This window comes from Eleginops maclovinus, chromosome 9 (genome assembly GCF_036324505.1).
Source record: "Eleginops maclovinus isolate JMC-PN-2008 ecotype Puerto Natales chromosome 9, JC_Emac_rtc_rv5, whole genome shotgun sequence".
Lineage (NCBI taxonomy): Eukaryota > Metazoa > Chordata > Actinopteri > Perciformes > Eleginopidae > Eleginops > Eleginops maclovinus.
In genome coordinates, this window is record NC_086357.1 from 13,057,665 (window position 1) to 13,077,804 (window position 20,140).

The 20,140-nt window shown below is 38.4% G+C and overlaps 1 protein-coding gene and 1 long non-coding RNA gene across 6 annotated transcripts in view; one reads left to right on the plus strand and one right to left on the minus strand.

Annotated features, from left to right (window-relative positions):
- Positions 1-8,044, minus strand: part of LOC134869968 (uncharacterized) — a 72,012-nt gene extending 63,968 nt beyond the window's left edge. For all 3 annotated transcript variants that reach the window (XR_010166482.1, XR_010166480.1, XR_010166481.1), the window contains exons 1-4: positions 7,963-8,044; positions 6,922-6,968; positions 5,875-5,953; positions 5,529-5,608 (exon numbers count right to left, since the gene is read on the minus strand). This is a non-coding gene — a long non-coding RNA (uncharacterized LOC134869968). The remainder of the gene's footprint in view (positions 1-5,528; positions 5,609-5,874; positions 5,954-6,921; positions 6,969-7,962) is intronic.
- efcab7 (EF-hand calcium binding domain 7) lies at positions 1,178-19,647 on the plus strand. 3 transcript variants are annotated; one of them, XM_063891949.1, is made up of 14 exons: positions 1,178-1,384; positions 8,474-8,603; positions 8,980-9,191; positions 9,342-9,428; positions 9,663-9,885; positions 12,242-12,363; positions 14,872-15,013; positions 15,295-15,404; positions 15,512-15,675; positions 15,973-16,106; positions 16,216-16,364; positions 17,024-17,233; positions 17,912-18,019; positions 18,251-19,647. In XM_063891949.1, the coding sequence occupies exons 2-14, from the start codon at positions 8,474-8,476 to the stop codon at positions 18,329-18,331; spliced, it is 1,872 nt and encodes a 623-aa protein (XP_063748019.1). In that variant the 5' UTR covers positions 1,178-1,384; the 3' UTR covers positions 18,332-19,647. The 3 variants fall into 3 exon arrangements, with proteins under 3 accessions (XP_063748019.1, XP_063748018.1, XP_063748020.1); XM_063891948.1 differs by lacking the exon at positions 1,178-1,384 and having other exon boundaries at positions 8,260-8,603; XM_063891950.1 differs by lacking the exons at positions 1,178-1,384; positions 9,342-9,428 and having other exon boundaries at positions 8,260-8,603.
- Positions 19,648-20,140: the final 493 nt, after the last annotated feature.

A 20,140-nucleotide genomic window follows, 5' to 3' on the forward strand; every position in this document is an offset into this window, starting at 1 on the left:
ATCATGTGGATAAAATTAGGTTAAATATGTACTATTACACAAAAATCAGGAAGGCTTTCAAATATGAGGATTTTTTTTGCAGATGTTTTCAAAATGTTAATATTGATATCTTTGAGTTAGGGTTTCCATTGATTGGACAAAAATAACACTTGTGTTATGTCGACAACATTTAGGAAAATGATACTTGTATTTATGACTTTTAACATACACTTATTAAATAATCAAAATATTAATTATAAATGATTTTTTAAAAAATGTTACACCATTTATTTTTGTATTCAATATTATAAATCTATTTATGACAATCTAAATTCAAACCAGACAAAGAATTCACTGCTGTATTTGACAACACACTCCCAGTCACATACAAAATAAAATAAATAAACCTTCACAAAAAGCGAGTCGCTTTGTCCGGTTGGGTTAACGCTGCTTTGGTGTTTTGACGGTTTAGGTTTGCAATTGGAAAGTCAGATAAATAAAATAGTCTGTTGAAATATCTAGTTCATTCGGAAAAAAGTTCTTACAGTGAAAATAAGGCTCCTGTCACCACCTCATCTCTGACTGGTTATCCAGGATCCTTCCCCCCAGTTTCTTTGGGAATTATCCTCAGACTAGAGGCAGGCGCAGGAAGTAGTTACTGTATCCTAGCTAAATGGGAGATGTCCCAAAGAGACTCCAGATAATTCATATTTTCTTTTACTAAAAGGAATAAGAAGCGTTTTTGGATCTTAATCTATTACGAAAACTGTTGGCATAGTTAAGAGTTGTTTTGATGTATCTGGTGGTAAGGGGGCCATTAAACGCAGCACAGATCCTTCTATCAATCTCCAAAGGGGCCAGTATCCAAACATTAGTTTTGTTTATGAGCGTGCTGGCTTTGTCCTTCACGTGGCCTCTAAGGGTGATAAAGTGAGAGTTACACGATCCACCTTAGGCAGAAATAGGAAATGTTGCTGTGAACACCAGCTGTTGCTTAGGTCGATTTGGGCAGTGAGAGGCCTCGGCCTTCCCAGGCACTGCCAAATAAAGAGGCTACTGTGTTATGCAAGACTGTTTGCCCCCCCCCCACATTTACTTTTCAAAGGTGTTAAACTGCACAGGTGGGGAGGATCGCATAGTTTCAGCCATAAAGGGGATGAGGGTTGCCATCTGAAAGAACATTATTTGCACAGCGTTGCCGCATTGTGGTTAATGTAGAGTCAACATTTGTCAGCTGCCAGGCAGAGTAGACCGGGTCTAACGTGTCAGAGGATTCGCTCGCACCGTTTCAGACTCTTCTCCCGCACATGAATGACAGCTTCCAAGACATCTCAGCCTCACAACTGACAGCACAGATACCACATTTATTTCCTGCCTTATCTCCGTGGGATCATATGCACAAGAGGTGAGGAGCAATTCTATTAGCTGTCAACAGCTGAGCCGCCTCGCTAACAAAAACCTGGGGAATATGGGAGAGGAAAACATGATTGTAACCCCACTGGCACCCGGTGATATTACACACAGCGCCATCACTGTCAAGAATGAATGTTCATAAAGAACAGAGTTAACACAAGGCATGTTTTCCATAAACCAAGATGTATGCAAAGGAATTTCTACCGGTGTTGATAATAAAATGAGTAATTCTTTCAAAATTAAAACTGTAGTTAAAGTTGAGTATTGGAAACCACATATATTCAGAAAACCAAAGAAAAACACAAAAATAAATACAATATGTAAGTGTTTGGTTAAAAATATTAATGTCAACTATTTAGGTAATAATTAAGGCAACAGAAGTGTCTGGTAAATGCAAAATAAAATGCAAAGTCAACTTCAGTCTTTAAATCTCATCCTTTAATAGTTTTTTTTTTTTTTAAAGTAATTCAACCTTTAACTATATTTTGTTATAAAGAAATATGTATTTGCTTGTTATGTTAAAATGCATAGAAACATGGAAGTAGATTTTTTGCACAGCAAGATAAAATGCATTCACTAAATCAGAAACCAAGCCTGAAAAGATTGCAAACTCTGCAGCCCATGGTGTCGATCGAAGATCAGCGGCTTCTCTTGGACCAAAACAGTCTAATATACAACTCCCCCCTTTAATTACAACCGTGTGTTCAATCAGAAAGCATAAAACTCCCGGTGGGTAGGTGGCATCTGTCCGTGAGGCCAGCTAGGATTGATGTGCCAGAGTCTGGGAGCCGCCTGGGCCGGGGGCCCGCCACCTGCGACACAGCCCCATCACTTTTATGACATCTTAAGGAATTATCTTTTTAATACAGCCCATTATTGCTGACATACAAATCTTCCCCAACGTGGCCCCATCTATGGCCTGATCAATTTTTACACTGCTGAGCCGTCCCCTTTCCCCTCATTTTGTCATCTCAAAATTCATATAATATAGGATTTTCTTACGCGAAAACTGCAATAAAAATATGTTACCCCCCTGAAGATGTGCACAAGTCAGTACTTGGCTGTTACTAAAAAGCTTCAGAGAAAATAAAATTTGTTTCTGCAGTAAGCAGAACTGTTTAAATGTTATTTATTTTTATGTTCCTAAGAAAATATATTGTGAAGTGCAGCATTGATTTAGAACATAACCATGTCTCGATATGGGTTCCAGGGGCTGAATTTATGAATCCTTTGCACAACTCCTTTAATTGAATTTTCCAAATCTCTCACCACACACAAATAATCAATACCCACTGCTGAGGGAAACTTGCCTCAGAATTATTAGGGCCTTTCTTTTTCAATTTTGTAGTCATCAGCACATACAGGCGCTCTGGGTATTTGTAATGCCGCCACTATACCCCAAGGATTTATGCTCGCCCCAAGCCTGATTGCTCACAAAGAGTGACTTCTTTAGAATGCTTACTGAAACTTCTGTTAACCTTAAAGGACGGTCGTAAGCGCTTCTTAAAACTGCACTCTCACTCTGAGGGAAACGTAGTTTCAACTATCACAGCATAAGGTGGAAAAAGGGGGATGATAAGGCAAGTCAAAGGGCGAGATAGGGAGAAGAAGACATAGGGGGAGAAGCAGGATTGGAGGATTGACCTTTAGGTTAAAATTTTCTTGTGGATTTACTCAGCTGCCTGGGTGGGGTGGAGGTCACAGGGGGGGCTCGGCTTGGCACCTCAGAGTGGAGAGTCAGGGGTACGGAGGCTGAACATGCAAAGGGCTCTTCCTGGTGGCTGCCATGAAAGATTTATTCAACCATACTTGTAAGTCCAGACAAAAACCAAGGATCCAAAATGTACTGTGTTTAAAGTGAGACTCATGAAAGATTAAATAATGTAAAGTATTAAGACGAACCTTTATTAACTTTGATAAAAAACCGGGGTCTTACAGCTACAGCTTCTGGTGCGACCGATAGTCTGTTAACAAGCAGAGGTTGCTCTTTGAGTGAGATTGCTGACATTGTGAATCTTCTCTACTTTTTCTTTTTTTTACCATCGTCCATTACCCTAATTATGTCTCACTTATCTTATCTTATCTTATCTATTTCTTCCTCCTAACCAATTGCCCTTTCAGCATGCCTCACGTTATGGTGTCTTGAAATCATGTTACTGCCCCTAAAACATCCTTAGATTCCTTAATGTAGCTCTGTCAAGACTTGAGGATAATAGATAGAATTGTGCTTACACACAAAAGGGCTCCAAATGCTTAAACGTTACGTAAATGAACTAATGAGCGCTTACGTTAAGTTGGATTTCCCATAAAGTATGGGTAGGGAGTGCAAAGTATGCATCTCTTTGGGTATTGACTCTATGAGTGTAAAACAGTTCATTACAGATGATCTATAAATCAATCACTACTTAGCACTTCAAGGAAGCCTCTGATTTGGTGGGGAAATTATGAAAAACTACTGTATATTCCAGTGATTCATCGTGTGTGATAAATCATTTTTTTGTACTTCACATTTATAGCTTTCATACACAATAATGCAAGTATACGATTTCCTTGGAATTCAAGATAAGAGAACAACGAGCACATATAGTACATTCCCACATCTTCATAGAGCACACGGTCTTGTTCAAAGGGTTTCTTACACTCCCCTGCCTTGTCGTCAAAGCCTTAAGGCCAGCGCTGCAACTCTAAACAAACATTTTACACTAGTGCAAGATCATGCTTAAAGATACCATCAGCATCATCTGTCTGGATTTCACGCTCCCAGCTGGCATAGGCCAGAACTCTTCGGAAGCTTTGAATAACAGTTTGTTTACTTAAAATGTGTGTCTCAAAGCACATAGAGGGCCGATTCAATCCCACATCTATCTGCCCTGACATTGTGAAGTCTGTTGTTGTAAGGAGGCTTATGCAAAACTGATACATTTCACGATTCCACCATGTGACAAAAATGTGACATTCCTGGGGTGTGGATCCACAATGCATCATGTATGTTCAGCTCCCTTACTGGAACTAATTAAAATAATTTCTGACAACCTTATCGGAAAACAAGCTTCGCTCCTAACAATGCCCTCTATTCATATTCCACAAGTCACCATTGTATGATTGGATCACAAGAATTGCTCTGCTGCCGGCATAATATGTGCCTAAAATAATCAAATTAATTCTATCCCTAGGAAATCTACTCATTGGCTTGTTTGTGTAACCATAACAAAATGTTGTTTTTCTGCAAGGGTTGCAGAGCACACGATAGTCTGGACAAATGAAACAGGCCTCCATTGATGCTGTTAATGTTAAGTAGCAAAGAAGATGCAGGGAGAAGCAAATCAAATGGTGAAATAGTCGCAGATGGGATTGTCCTCGGGAAATGAAATGGCCTGGTGACTACACTTCTTATCATGCTCATCTTGAAAATCAACCAAACAATTGGCACTTAACTGTTTCACAACCCTTAAAAGACCTAGAGATAAGGTCAATTGTCTACATGGTGCCATTCTTAAGGATGTCATTAAAACATATTGAGAACAAAAACAGTATTGACATAAACAAAAAAGGAATATATCCCCTATAACATTTCCAAACTGAATGTTCAAAATGCCCAACAGACCCACAATGTGGCCTTAAATAAAATAGTCTAAGTGTAGAATATTAACATGCTTCTTCAAACATGCATGTGAGCTTTAATCTTCAGTAAATCTTGTGATATTGATCAGCCCTCAGCTCTACTTGCATGCAGCCATAAAGCCTTTCATTGATCAATGTGATACAATTGCAGTGACGTGGAGTAGGTGTGTTTATCTTGATGACATAGAAGCATAATAGCACCTGAATGTTGAACTATAAAGGATTCTTGGATACTCAAACATTGTTGTAGGTTTATTAGCAGATAAATGACCTTGATTTTGGTGCTTGGGGTCTTTATTTTCTCTCCAAAATGACTTGACCCAGAAAGATGAAAAGACACAAATGCCATTTTCAGACTTTGGGAATATAGAAAGCATAAACGAGTGCCTTCCTTCCTTTTGATCGAAATAAACAAAAACTGAATATACCTCACAACGTGTCCATGCATTGCACATCCAGGTGGTTCAGTAAAATGAACCTTTCTGACTGATTTTATTATTCAACATTGTACTCACTCTGCTCTCTGTGTCTCTCTAGCTCAGTCTTCAGGTCAGTTGATATCTAGTGAAGAAACGTCCTTGTTCACTGCTGCCCTCTGCTGACAAATCAAAAATACAGGATGAACGGGATTAACAAGGAAAGACCATGAAGAAAAACAGAAATGGTAGAATAATGGAAAGGAAAGCTGTAAATGAATGTGCAAGTTGAAAAAAAAACAGACGCGAAAGGAAAAGCCATGTCAGAAGTGAATATTCAGTAAGTAATAAAACCCCCCTCATCTCACAGTCTCTAGATATGATAGAGTCAGAGACATTTCCGCCTATTGTAGAGATTTAAGACCAAAGAAAATGTCTTTCTCACAAGTATTTCCTCCAGCTCTTTCCTGGATTTGATGAATCCATCCACCCATGGTTCCAGTTTAGATCGCAAGGAGTCCAATCTGGTCAAAGCAAAAGAGATTGGGAATGAGGAAAGCACAGTGACATGTTCAGAAGTCTTCATATTACATTTTCCCAGTGTGATCATATGAATACATAACTGCTTTTAAAATCTTAAACATAAATGGTTTTTAAAAGGTCTACACATATCTACTCATATTGACTTGTTCTATATGTTGGCTATCACGGTTAATTGATCAGTAACTAGTGGATTAAAAGCAGGTAAGTGGTGATGCCCGAATTGTTGCTATGGTCCAAAAAAGTGTCTATAACTAGCATTGCTTATCTAAAATAACCTGGTGTCATCGTTATTTATTTAAGAAAGTGTATAGTTTATTGTGTTTTTTTACGTACTTTATGTTTAATGGGTTGGACGTTTATCTGTTTTTGTTATGGATCTTTTTTGGATCCATTTGTCCTCTCCAAATACAATTAAACTTGTTTTAAAATGTACAATAAATTAAAGCACTACTATGCCTCGAATGACCCTAATATGACATAACCAAGTGAGTGTTATGAATGTACTGTAAATCGAGCTCATGTAACGCATTAGTGACAGCACTATAAAATTAAAAACTAATGCTTGTCTTGATGGATGTGCCAGACACCAAATGTCTGCCTTGACTAAGGAAATGGTTCTTGTGTTAAGTGAGTCTTATACAACTATTTTTAGTGCTATGTAAATCACTGATAATTTGGCCAGTGATGGATCTCCTTCATCCCGCGTCTCCTGTCATTAAATTCTGATATGTCACTATGACCATCAGGAAAGTGTGGCAATTGAAATATAGCAACTCGTAAAAGGGAGTTCTCTGTAACCCTTTAACTCTGTGCTCTACTTTGGATCTGTATAGACTGTTGGCCATAAAAAAATAATATTGTGCAGCATACAGCAGCCTACACTATAACTAATTGATGAAATAAATATCTAAAGTATGGACACTGTAAAGAGGGCAACTTGAGTACTCACTTTTCCATCTGTGGTACGGTATCTGTTGTTCATGTGTTTGGTCTTGCCTGTTGAGGAAGCAACACATCCTTAGTAACACAATACATTGGCAGATATCAGTTACTGTTGCATTGTAGACTGGACAGGGAACAGTAAAAACACAAATTACTATTTATTTAATAAGCGAGGTATGAGTTACAGTAAATTACTACATACTCAATCAGTATATGCATACTGCCTACTAAACAAACAAGTAAGTATGAAACTACCAGCAGTTAGGCCACATAATATTTGACTTGAGGAAAAGCACAGATGATACCACAAACGAGGGCTCTGTTCTATCCAACTGTTCCAGTAAGCCAGCATGTACAATACCTGGAGCCTGTTATCAAAGAAGCTAAATGGAATTAGGCCACTATTTGATTTTTTCGACCTTCTACTGTGGCAACTCAAAATGTCTTCAGTGAAAGAGGCCTTTAACCCTTCAGAATGTCCTTGCCAGATAGGACATTCTTAAGCCAACCAATAAGCCAACTAATGTAAACCGACTAGGCCTACCCTGTTAAGACATTTCAACAAGCACTATGACATTACATGGACACAACATTTATGTTTCACCTGTAGGTAATGCCTATAATTCATCATAAAAGTAGAATACCGGAATGTTGTGTTAAACTTCAGCAGTTAATAATGATCAACATCATGCAGCAAAATGCTCTTTCAGTAGGCCTATTTTGTGCCACTTACATATGATCATGAATAAGAAACAGGCACACTTTCAATAACACTTTCAATAAACAAACAAAAACTGTTCTTTCAGGGGGAAATTGAAGCCAAGAAACATTGCTAAATTAAAACATCAGTATGGGGCCACAACAGGCCCTTGGAATTAAAGACCACAGTCCTCAGTCACTGTTAGAGTAGAGTACAACAGAAGTCATACACAAACTAAAAAGCTTGTCAACAGTCAGTGCTGTAAGTGTTTGAGCTCTGCTGTTGGTGTCGTGCAGAACATGAATTATCATACAACAGATAAAAAAGAATACAGTAGAAAATACTCACGGCATTTAAGTTGTAGTTTCAAATGAATTGCATCTGGCGCCATTGCTACACTCAAACAGTTCGGGTAAAAAATAGCCTGTCCTACATATAGTTCTGCGCGTCTCTTTATGGCAACAACGCAACAAACACTCTAAATCAAAAAATAAATCTTAGTTTTATATTTCAAACGCTGTTTTTATTTGTATCATATCAAATGGTCTAATATGGAATTACATTAGTTTTTTTAGCAGGAACGTAAAAACTAAATTGTGTTTCTCCCGAGTCGTTTTGGGTGAACTCCCAAGAGTTATTGTTTACCTAGCAACATACAGCAGGATAGCATAGCAACGGTGTTTGGCAAATGTCAGCGCTAACGTAGTATCGTGCATGGAATCAGTTGATTTTTACGGTTTAATGAAAATGTAAAGATAAAAGCATTCAGCCCAGGTTAGCTGCAATATTCCGCTATCTTACGATTCTAGGGCTGCAGTGCTAAATTAGCTAGCTAAAGGTTACATCTCTTCTTCCAAAGATGTCTTTGCAGGAGACGCCTGTTCCTTGTGATGAAGATGAGGCTTTCTACGTGCAGTCCAGAGCCGCTTATCTAGCTGTATTTAGATCCAGTTTGACAAACATCGTGTCAAAACAGCAGTTATGTCTTGGTAAGCTATTTTTTTTATATTAACTTTACTACTTAGCATAACGTTAGCTAGATAAATCCCTCTAAAAAAAGATATCAGTAAATGACATCTAGTATTGCTTCTCCAATTTCTAGCTGAGAGAGATAGTAGGTCAATGTTTGATTGTTCTTTTAACTCTTAAACTGACCTGTTGGTGTATCATTCAGGAGAAACAAACAGTAAAGGTGAGGGGGGCGGGTTTAATTTTGTAGTAATCATTGGCAAAGTTGTAACATTTTGCAAAAAAGATCCTCATTATGAGGGATTTTACATTTTTGTTGTTGTTGTTGTTGTTGTTGTTGTTGTTGTTGTTGTTGTTGTTGTTGTTTCAATATTGTTTCCAATTCATCCTATTCAGCTCTTCAGCAGGCTGGTAGAAACCCAACCCAAGCAACTCTCAATAAATACTGGACCCAAAGAACAACCAAACTGAACTTTGATGAATTCTGTCAGATTCTTAAAAGTGAGAAGAAAACTGAAGAAACTGAGCTAATGAGAGCCTTTAAAAAGATGGATGTTAACAGTGATGGCTACATCTCACACAGTGAACTGGAAAAAGCCCTTACCACTGTGAGTACACTCAAATATTTGAACTACTGATCTAATGTAATAATATAATCAGCTAACTGAGCAGCCTCAGTCAATCTTTAATTGACTCACGCTAAAAGGAAAAATAAATATTTTGTTTTGTTACTAAAGAAAATGTGTTGAATATTCCAGAGAGGTGAGAAAATGAACACTGAAGAGGTGAATGCTATATTCTCAATGGCTGACATAAACAAAGACAGCAAACTTGACTATGCAGAAGTAAGTTTTAACTATAACGTTTCTCCTAATGCTGTTACCACTGCTGTATATTACACAATTGTCCATTTCAGTAGTATTAGGAAAAAAAAGCAGTTTAGGATTTGAGTCAGTATTGTCTCTATTTACTGTCATATGTTTAACTCCATCTATGTTTTACAGTATCCCTGACCCTGTATCTTACTTAGAACGTCCTCATGTATCATCCCCTCACTTCTGGTTTCCTCTTGCTGTCAGTTCTGCAGATTGCTTGTGTCTACAGCGGAGCAGTGTCAGATGGCTGCTTTGGAGAGGCTCGAGGCTAATGCCAAGCTGAAGAGACAAAACTTTGGCAGTCAGTCATACAGCCTTCCAAAGAGCTCAGTGTCCTCATCATCAGCAGCAGCAGCTCAGGCGGTAGCTCCTCTCCCTCAGCCTCCAGAAACACCCCGGGCAGAATCAGACACGACACTTAAGAAAGGTACTGGTGCCTCTAAGAAAAATGTAACGTAACATTGACCACCACTGACTGTGACAGAAATGTTTGAATAGTATAGTATGGTGGTTTTCTTCCAAACCAAAACACTTTCACAGACACTGTAACATATTTATATCCAAGTTATTGACGTATTCAAATCTAATATCTTTATATTTAACTTCTGACTATATCTCATAGAAATCCCTTAGATTTACTGTAAATATCAACATCCTTAATCTCGATTCCCAACTGAATTAAATGACAAAAAAGTGGCAAGGGAAAAGGATACTAAAAGGACAACAGATATAAATCAAAGATTGATTACTAATAATAGTTATACATTAAATATTAATGTACCTGTATAGGATATCCCATGTTTCTGTTTTCACAAAATCAGTTTTTATCACCAGACACTACCAATACTTCTCAGTGTCCAGGTATTGATAAAAATATATACGAGCAGACTCTATTTTTGCATGGAATATCTTAATGGTGTGTGACTCCAGAACATAATGGGGATTTGTGCGGCACAATCTACCGGTCCAAAGTAGCAGCCGATGGCTACACAACATCATGTATACTTCAGATCCCAATTCATTGTTGCGCACCCATACACACTGCTTGCCCCAATACGCCTCACCGATTAGTTTTGATGAATAAATAATAGCTCTCTGTTATTGATCGATTTTTCACTCCCCTGTGACAAATCACCTCATTAAGACAGTCCATACATCATAATAGCCACACAATTAGGGCTGCTTGTTTGGAGGGAGGAGACTGTAAAGCGTTGTGATTTGGGTAATCACTTCTGCCATTAAGAGATTGACAAAAGCTCCGTCTATGCTGATGAATTATGCTGCCTTTCAACTATGGTTTTGGAGTCAGAACTCTTGTCCAAAATAACAAAAGTTGATTAAACAAACAATGACTTGCATCAATTCAGCTTCTCTCTTCCAAAACTGTAGATAATAAACCAACAGAATGTTTATTTTATTTAAAGACAGCCCAATCAGCCTGTTGATGGTGTATGTAGAAAACCACTTCTTGCCAGTATTCCAGGGGAAAGAGAGGAACAGAGATTCTGGATGAGTAAGCCAGGGACAGGCCCAAAATGGGAAGATAGATGGGGTTGATTTAAGTGGTCAGTCCATGTTCATGTTATTGATTCGGAGGATTCCACCACTTCTCACTGGGGAGATGATGAGGGATTAGACGGTGGTCGAGAGGAGGGCCCAGTCGACCACTGCTGCAAAAACAAATGAGTTCCCACATAGTTGTCGGGATTATCACATTATTGTGCCTCTCCCATGTATTGATCTATACGCGCTACCTTTTAACAAGGCCCTAACACCAGCTGCGACGTGATCGCACATGTTGAATGGGTTATTTTTGGAGCTCAAAAACATTTTGGACTGTTCATTTGCACCATCATTTGTCAGTATAAACCCATATAACATTGAGAATTGTGTTATAAATATATGAAAGATGGGTTTTTGTTGGCTAATTTTTATGCAAGTAATTGGTGAGATACACAGTAATTAGCAGGTATAACCACGTCAGGTGTTAGGTATCAAACAGGTTTTGGCAAATAGACAGAACAATTGATGAGCTGTGAGTGTGTTCCTCTGATAATTGGTCCGCTTGAAATGTCAAGTCAATATTTGTCAATGTCAATATTTGCAGTTTTTCAGTGCCCACTAGGGCTAAAACAATACTAGCGATATACTCACATTCAGTATGAACTCACATTGAAGCTTTTGTTGGGCCATGTTCCTTGCATCTTTGTCCACACAACATTTGTACTTTGCTCTTCTAGATTAAAACACTGCCATCAATACAAAATAGATCCATCACAAATACCATGACAGTGGGTCTATTTATTTCTCTACTGCGATAATTTGCTTGTAAGCCTATCACATTACTCCTTCTTGGAAACAATCAGAACCCTCATTAGAGAATTGATATTTTCTGGCTTCAATTAGAGTTTAAGGGAAAAACTTGTCCGAGATAATGGATTTGAGGCATTGCTGTTATGCCATTTGTGATTTAAAAGGTCTCCATAATTAATTAAAAGGGATTTGCCCTTGATATCACAACCAAAATGCAAAGTAGCCATCTTTATTTGAACTTCGGACAGATTTTATGAGAAGACTGATTACAGTGTCCATTATGTTATGCACCTCATCTCTCTTTTAAAAGTGTGTTTACGGTTTGCAGAGAGGAGGATCGTACTTAATCTGTCAGTCAGTCTGTTCAGTTGCATCATCTTGATTTATTTAGCATAATTCGGGGTATCTTTTTTTTCATGTGTTTTTGTGTCAGCCATCCATGTGACTTTTTATTTTTGTGTGTGTCTCAGACAGCAGATCATCTTCCCGTCCTTCTTCTGCTCGCAGCAGACGGTCGTCCTTGTCAAACTCCATCACTATGACATCCAGCACCAATAAGGCCAGCAAAATACCAGAGCCTTCAGGCTTACAGGTAACCCCCTCCCCCTCTTCATAGTTATAAGTAACTCTGATATCCAACCAAGGATTATCTTCGGTTTGAATCCATCTGTGAATTAAATTTAAGATGAATTGACTACACATTGAGTCTGTGAAATGGGAAATATAGCAGAAGATAGTGCTTCTGAGTTTTGGTTTGGCCTGTATTTCTAAACTCCTGTTTTGCGAGCCATGAAAGAACATCTCTCTTCATTTATTCCTTTTTTTTGCCTTTCATCCCTCATTTGATATAGAAAAATGTAGATATGGTGGAAAGCGAAAGAGGGGTCTGAAAACAACTTTATTATTTATTTATTTTTAAAGATATTTTTTGGGGGCTTTTTGCCTTTAATCAGATAGGACAGTGGAGAGTGACAGGAAAGTGGGAGAGAGAGTCGGGATGGGATCCGGAAAGGACCACGGGTCGGGAATCGAACCCGGGTCGCCGGCGTATGGTGCTGGTGCCCCAGCCAGTTGTGCCACGGCTGGTGCCGTTTATTATTTTAAACAAAGTTTAAAAAAATGCAGAGCTGTAAATTCATTACTAACCCTAACCCGTTTTTATCATTGGTGTTAGGTGACATGTTAGATTAACTAGATTGTCGGATCATTATATAAACATGAAAATGTTAGTATGGTGAGTCCAGTGAGAGGCTCTGTGATAGCAGGGACCTGCAGCCCCGCTGCTCTCCCAGTGCCGATGTTACCCAGTGTTTGTGATGGGCAAATTTAGCCCAGGCTTGAAAGATATACACCGTATTGATCCCACACTCTTTGTTTTCACTCTTTTTGGCTTAACCTCGGCTGGTTTGCTTTACAGCAAAAAAATAATTAAATAAAAATAACAGCCCCTTGCTCCATCTCTCAGGTCCAGGCACTGTGTTGAGATTGGAAAGGGCCAGATATCACAGAGGAAAAAGAATGTGTGTCCGGAGATTACCTCTGAGGGAAGTTCTGTTCACTTTATTGGCTGCTATTTTGCCACAGGCTGATAATTGGGGGGGCTGATGGGTGGAAGGTAGGCAATGTTTTTTGTAAAGGTGTGAATGTGTATGTGTGACTTGTCAGAGGCAAATTAGTCGTCATGATAACAAAAATAACCAGTAAGGAATATTCTTAATTCTAAGGATTTGTTTTCAAAAATGGGTTAGACATACAAAAAAGGAGAAAGTCATAGTTTTAATGTGTGTGTGTGTGTGTGTGTGTGTGTGTGTGTGTGTGTGTGTGTGTGTGTGTGTGTGTGTGTGTGTGTGTGTGTGTGTGTGTGTGTGTGTGTGTGTGTGTGTGTGTGTGTGTGTGTATGGGGGATTGTTTTTGTGTCTGGTTTGGTGACCCTCTGCGTCGCAGTAAATCAAAGCTGTGGCCGGAGCTGGTGACAGCGGCTGTATTAGTCTGCAGGCTGACCCTCTCTCTATGGAGGCATTAATTCTGATGTCTTTAAGCAGTTGATGGGTGCCCATGGCAATTTCCCTCATTTAATATTGTCTGGACAAACCACTGAAGTGTTATGGTTTGATCTTTTATGCCTCAGCCCAAGATAAATACTTTGAGGAAATGGCTTTTCTTTAAGGGAGTGACAGGCTCCGTCTTTATTGTACTTTCTTTGTTTAACTTGGTGATTTATGTGTCCACTAAAAGGAAATATAGCCTGTTCCAGACCCATTTGGCCCTCGGTGCCCTCTTACTGTGTGTCCACACCAACTGTGTTTTCATTTAATGTGTCTCCAATGAGTGGAAGGAAAACTTCCTTGTTTTGATGTTCCTGTTCAATTTCAATTTATTACCTAATTTCAGTTGTGCTGCCAGAGAAAGGAACAACAAGATTTCAAAATGAGAGGAATGTTAGGGTTCATAAATATTGCCAAAGTAGCCTCTTGATAGTTTGGAATGACCGTGGGCCAAAGATTGAAAAGGCTGTATTTATAAAAGTTAAATGGACTCTAATTTGCCATATCAGGTCCTACAGGGAGATGTACTTCCGCCTCCAGCAGAAGCACAGTGTGACACTTCTGCCCTCTTCTGGATCAGCAGGAGTATAACAACTGTTGTGACATGAGCTGTGTTATAATGAATATGCCCCCTGAAGGTTGAAGTGGTAATTATTACAATGGCAGTTTCTGTTAATCAAGTGAGCAGCAGTCACTGTAATGATTGACTGCTTAATTTGCTTTTCCATGCCAAAATATACTTCCCCTGTCACAAGATCAATCCCTATTTTAATAGGAACTGCAAATTAGTTTTGGTTTCCGTTCAATGAATAGATGCATTTTGTTGTCAAGCAGCAAAACAGTTTGTCGAGATTGTGTCATGATCTAATCAGAGACCACAGTGAACAAAAATATATTAGGCTACGCATAACATGATATACTGTTTCTGTAATACTTCACAGGGTTTAAACTGGATCTGGGAAATCATTATTTTCCTACTTCACTTGCTAGACTATATCTGTTTGTTTGGATTCAGTGGGGCTGTTGTTGAGCAGAAATGTTCTTAATGTTTCCAGGACTGGCATCACAGTTATATGAAGGGCTGTTTCTTCCTTGAGGATGATGGGAGTATCAGCTCTCTGCAGTACCAGCTCCACGTTCCCCAGACAACCAACGTATACCTAACCATCCAACCACTCAGCCTCAGCCATGGACTCGGTACTGGCACTGTTTTCTATTACACATACGCAAGAACAAATGATAAAATGGTAAAAAAGTGAATACTGTATTGCTTTAAAATATATCTTTTATTGGTCAATCAGAAAGGAATTCATAATCCTGCATACAAGATGCCTCTTTGTTTGTCCTATAGATTATATTAAAAGGTTTGTATAGTTGTTTATTGAAAGTGAGGTGTTGTTTTTTTCAGTCCACTTAGTGAATAACAGGGTTTTTTCTATAATCTAGTCAAAGCCTTTACACCTTGTCTTATTTTTCAGACATGCCTTCTTCATGGATGACAGTGGACACAGCTCTTTTCGTCATGTCAGCTGGTGAAACCAAAGAGGACTCAACTTTAGTGTGTTTCACCGAGACGAAAGAGAAAGAGGCATGTTGCTCATAATTATAATGATGCTTAAATTACGAGTTTATGTGTTGATTCTTAAAAAAAAATGTAGGAAGAAATATAACTTTGCTACTCCTTTGTTCCCACAGAAGTATGTTTGGAAAGGAGAATTGAATGCTGGGACTTACTACCTGCTTCCCTTCACTAGTGGCTGCAGACTAAAGAAAAGAAGCAAGAAAAGCCTTTCTATTAAACCTATAGAGCTCGTCTACAGGACTGACACTGGAGAACTCGACCTCACCAGGGAGCTCAGGTGAGTGGTTGCGCAATATAAAGTATCAATATAAAAACAGTGCAAAGTTTAACTCCAAAATCACAAAAATGGAGATTCCTGAAAAATATTTCTATCAGTCTTCGAGCATAGAAAGTTTAATCTGTGACTTAAAGCACCCATGTGTATCCAGGCCAGAAAAGGTTCAGAGCAGTGCAAAGTATAAATAAATGGATGAATAAATGGAGGGATACATTATTGGAGAAATGGACAGGTGAATAATGTAGGCTGTCTAGGTGTTGTAAGACATTTTTATGTGTTGCTCCCTTTGTGCCACAGGGAGGTGCTGTCTGACATCTTTGAGGTCATAGACCTGGATGGGAATGGTTTGCTTAGTTTGGAGGAGTACAATTTCTTTGAGCTGAGGACCAGTGGAGAGAAATGTGACAAGGATTCCTGGGCTGTCTGCAAAGGTAAATATTCTCAGCATGGCACTGATACACAGTATGGCCAGGGCAACGTGAAATTAACGTTAATTTTGCACTCTAATTTGGCTCTCATTACTTTTGTTGGGGCTTGCAGAGAACTTTGATATGAGGAAGAACCAGCTGACAAGGCAGGGTTTTATGGAGCTGAATCTGATGGAGGCCACCGAGAAGGATGGAGACCCTGCAGACCTGTGGGTCACTCTGGAAGCCATGGGCTACAACCGAATGCTGGAGCTAGTAGAGGTCAGTGTACACATCTGCGCTCGCCTAAAACAATCACATGCAATCACAGGTTTCATCTGTTTTAATATCACATGACTCGATAACATTTTAATATGCTCTAATTGAGGGCTTATATTTGACTGTTGTTGAGAAAATACATATCAACCTTCAAATGATGTTATTCTACAGAACTAGCTGCTGAATTGGTTTCCAAGATCAAAGCTTCCATGATCAAAGAGTGCAGATGTTGGATTTTTAGCTAGAAATGAGTCCTTTACACTATAAACATGTTGCAATTTGTTTAATATACAGGTCTAACCTTTTACTTCAAGGCTTTAAAAGAAATATACACTACTGACTTTAAAATTCAGCCCTCTTTTTTATTTTTATCTATAAGGTTGGAGTTGCTAGAATAGTCATTAGATGTTTCACTTTTTCGTATAAAGCTTTTGTACATTTTGTTTTGTGCTGCATTATACAATGACTTACAAATTAGCTTGAATAAAATTAGTCAACTTTATTTTTCTGTAGGAAAATGAATCGTTTAGCTTAACGGTCTGATCAGTAGAGCTGATTTTTCACTAAAGACATAGTTGTAAACGGAACACGTCCAGGCTTTTAATATCTCTCTTGTATTTATTAACATATTGAATGCACTCCTCTACCTCCCACTCTATCAGGCATGCCCATTCCAGTTGGATGTACACTGTGAAGACACTCAGCCGTCCATCCAGCCCCTCACTTTGGACTCAGGGCCCAAGCTTCTACTCCAGGCCCTCCAGAAGTCCATCACATCAAAGACAGGGGCCAAAGCACTGAGGGGACAAGACAATGTCTTCATCTATACTTACCGAGGAGAACACAGGATCTCCTCCCTCATAGCTAACAAGGTAGACCACAACATTTGTGTAGAAAATAAAATCTGACAGTGCAGGTAGAGTTTACTCTTGAGTTACTGAGTAATGACTATAGGTGAAAAAGCTTCTTTTTTTTCAGCAAAGGAAGGGGTTTGCATACATTTAGTCTACAGTGAATGGTTGTGAAAAACATTCAGGCTGTTTGTAATTGATATGCAGCCATCGTATTGATTCTCAAGGCAACAGGAGCTACTCAGAAAGAATGACCTGGTGGTAGAGGGGAACTACTAAACACGGGAAATGGTAACATTTGTATGCAGGTTTTCCACTCTTCATGAATGTGTGGATTTTTCATTGGTTTTGTTTTATATTTACCAATTTGGTTATGTATCATCAACTGTGAAATCAGCTCCTTTTTAGGGTTTATGAGTGGGGAGTGGTACTTGTCATTTAAACATATGCACTACCCCGGTTATCTACAGTTGTATAAAAACATAGGAACAGTTTGATACATGGATTTTAATGATTTGGAATAAAAACATTTCAGTAAGATTGTTGTCATGATTAAGCACATAGATCGCCTTTTATGCAACAAAAAAAATTAATACTATAGTATTTGAGTTTTGATTTTTTGTCAAATTCTGCATATTCTGTGATTTTAAGTCTGATCAGGGAAGTAACCAGTACTTGTTGTATCTCCTTGTGTTGCAGGCCAACCAAAAAGTGACTGTCCATGTAAACAATGAGCAGAACAGGAACTGCTGCAGCAGTAGAGGCATGAGTGTGTTTGCTGTCGAGGTGCCAGCCAGGACTAAGCTGGTACAAAGTCTTCCTGATATTTCTGTAGTGGTTAATAAGAAAACTAATCAATAACTTTACAATTGTTCCATATGAGAACACTGGAGAAAATGAAAGGCATAGTTGTCTTGTTTATTACAGAGATTTTATTATAGATACACAAATCATTTATTATTATTGATATAATCCAATGTAAAGGAATGACCATGTGGTGTTTTGGAAACTAATACAAAGATGTTTCCTGTCTTTTAGGTGTGCCAACATATCCTGCCCATTAATGAGAGACAGGAATGGACCTACAACTGTGTAGAGAGCATGCTCCCCTGCACGTAAAGCTGTACCATCAACAATCCTCTACTATACTCTAATAATGGGCTAAGATTAATCATAAATCAGTGGATTCAAATAGGATACATAACATCTTTTAGTGAACAAATGATGGTTATGATAGCACTGTTACCTTAACTAACAAGCTCCAAAAGGAACAACCATTTGAATCATCTACAAATGTAAAATCTCTGTGTTCAAAGCTTTCTTTTGTGTTTTGTAAAACCTTGTTTGTTGGACACCACAAGCTAAGAACTTCTGGCTTGGGGCAAAAAAAGTCGTTTTAGAAGCTCAGTGACTGGATAAATCCGTGGTCCTGATGGCAGCAAGAGATGGTCTCTGAGTCTCATAAAGTATGATAAGAGTTTTTGCAGCTTTTGTAGTGCCTTTGAATTTGTATCATGTTTCTGTTAATGAAGAGAGAAATACAATGTACCATTATCAACATGACTCTTTTATTCCTAATGTATCCTTTAAATAACGGTGATTGTCATAGTGAATTAAACCACAATTGAATCAAAGATGTTTTTTAACAGTTATTGTTACAGTACCGTACACAGTCATGTAATCGTAGAGACAAAAACAGATTTTATTTTCTTGTGTTTTATTAGATTTACTTTATAATTTTCTTACTTGTGTCATGCAGATATAATTGCTGTCTTTAAAGTATTCCTATCATGAATATTCCTTTACTGATATCTGTTTGTTTTACTCTTTTAATGCAACCCTTGATTATGTTTCCCTGAAACTTAGATACCTGTGATCAGACAGGCACAATTACATCTCCCTCAGCTCTCCTCAAAACAATGCAAGAATTTTAGATGAAAAGAAACAATGGTGGATGATTGAAACTTGATATCCTTTTACAATGATGGCCGAGAATTCTTGTTTTTTAGACATTTGATGACATAAAATATTTGTTTGGATTGTATTTTGTCTGTGACTAGAGAGACTAAAATTGGCCCTAAGATGTTGTTACTGCAATGTAACTATGTAACTGCTGTTGAAAAAGCAGTTAAATGGTCAAAGACATCTTTTAACCTTTTATTTAGGAAATAAATGCATACATAATTTGTATTTTATAAGTAACAACCCTGCCTTTTTTCCTTTACTTAACAGTCTGCCTGCATGCTACTCTCCATACTGTCAATGCAGTATGGGTCTCTGGGGATTTTGGGCTGGCAATGAAATGCATTCCTTGCATTTGCTCAGGTCTAAACTTTATTTGCCCTCTGCCTTTCAAGTTGAGTGCAGTCTTGACCTCCTTTTTATATCTCTCAGGTCATTATTTGCCCTTTGACTTTCTCTTCTGAAACAGTAGAGCCGACTAACTAAATGTCACATGACATATGAGATGTATTTAATGTCTCGAAGCCCTGTGTGCCCTGCCTTTCCCAACACAGAGCTTTAGTGAATCTTGACTTCTCAGGGCAGTTGGGGTCAGGGGGTTTGAACCAATATGTCATGTCTGCTTTTAAACATTTTGTATGTATGATTTAAATTGTTTATGACGTTATTTTAATTAGAGCTTTCGTGAATAAATCAATAGCAGAAAATAATTGAGGAAGGGCGGTCCATCACCTGGCAATAATAGCTACATATCCTGGTTGAATAAAAACCTCCACACATAAACAAACCCTCCGTTCATGATGACAGGTCTGAGGGGTCTGGGTCAATAAATCAATTAATCTTCCCCTACTGTCCGCGTAAGGCAGACGTTGATCCTCCCACCCCAAACACAGTGATGCAACAGACAAACATCAGTGACCTGAAGTAGACTATTTCACAATATTGCTCCTGAGAAATTCACCCTTT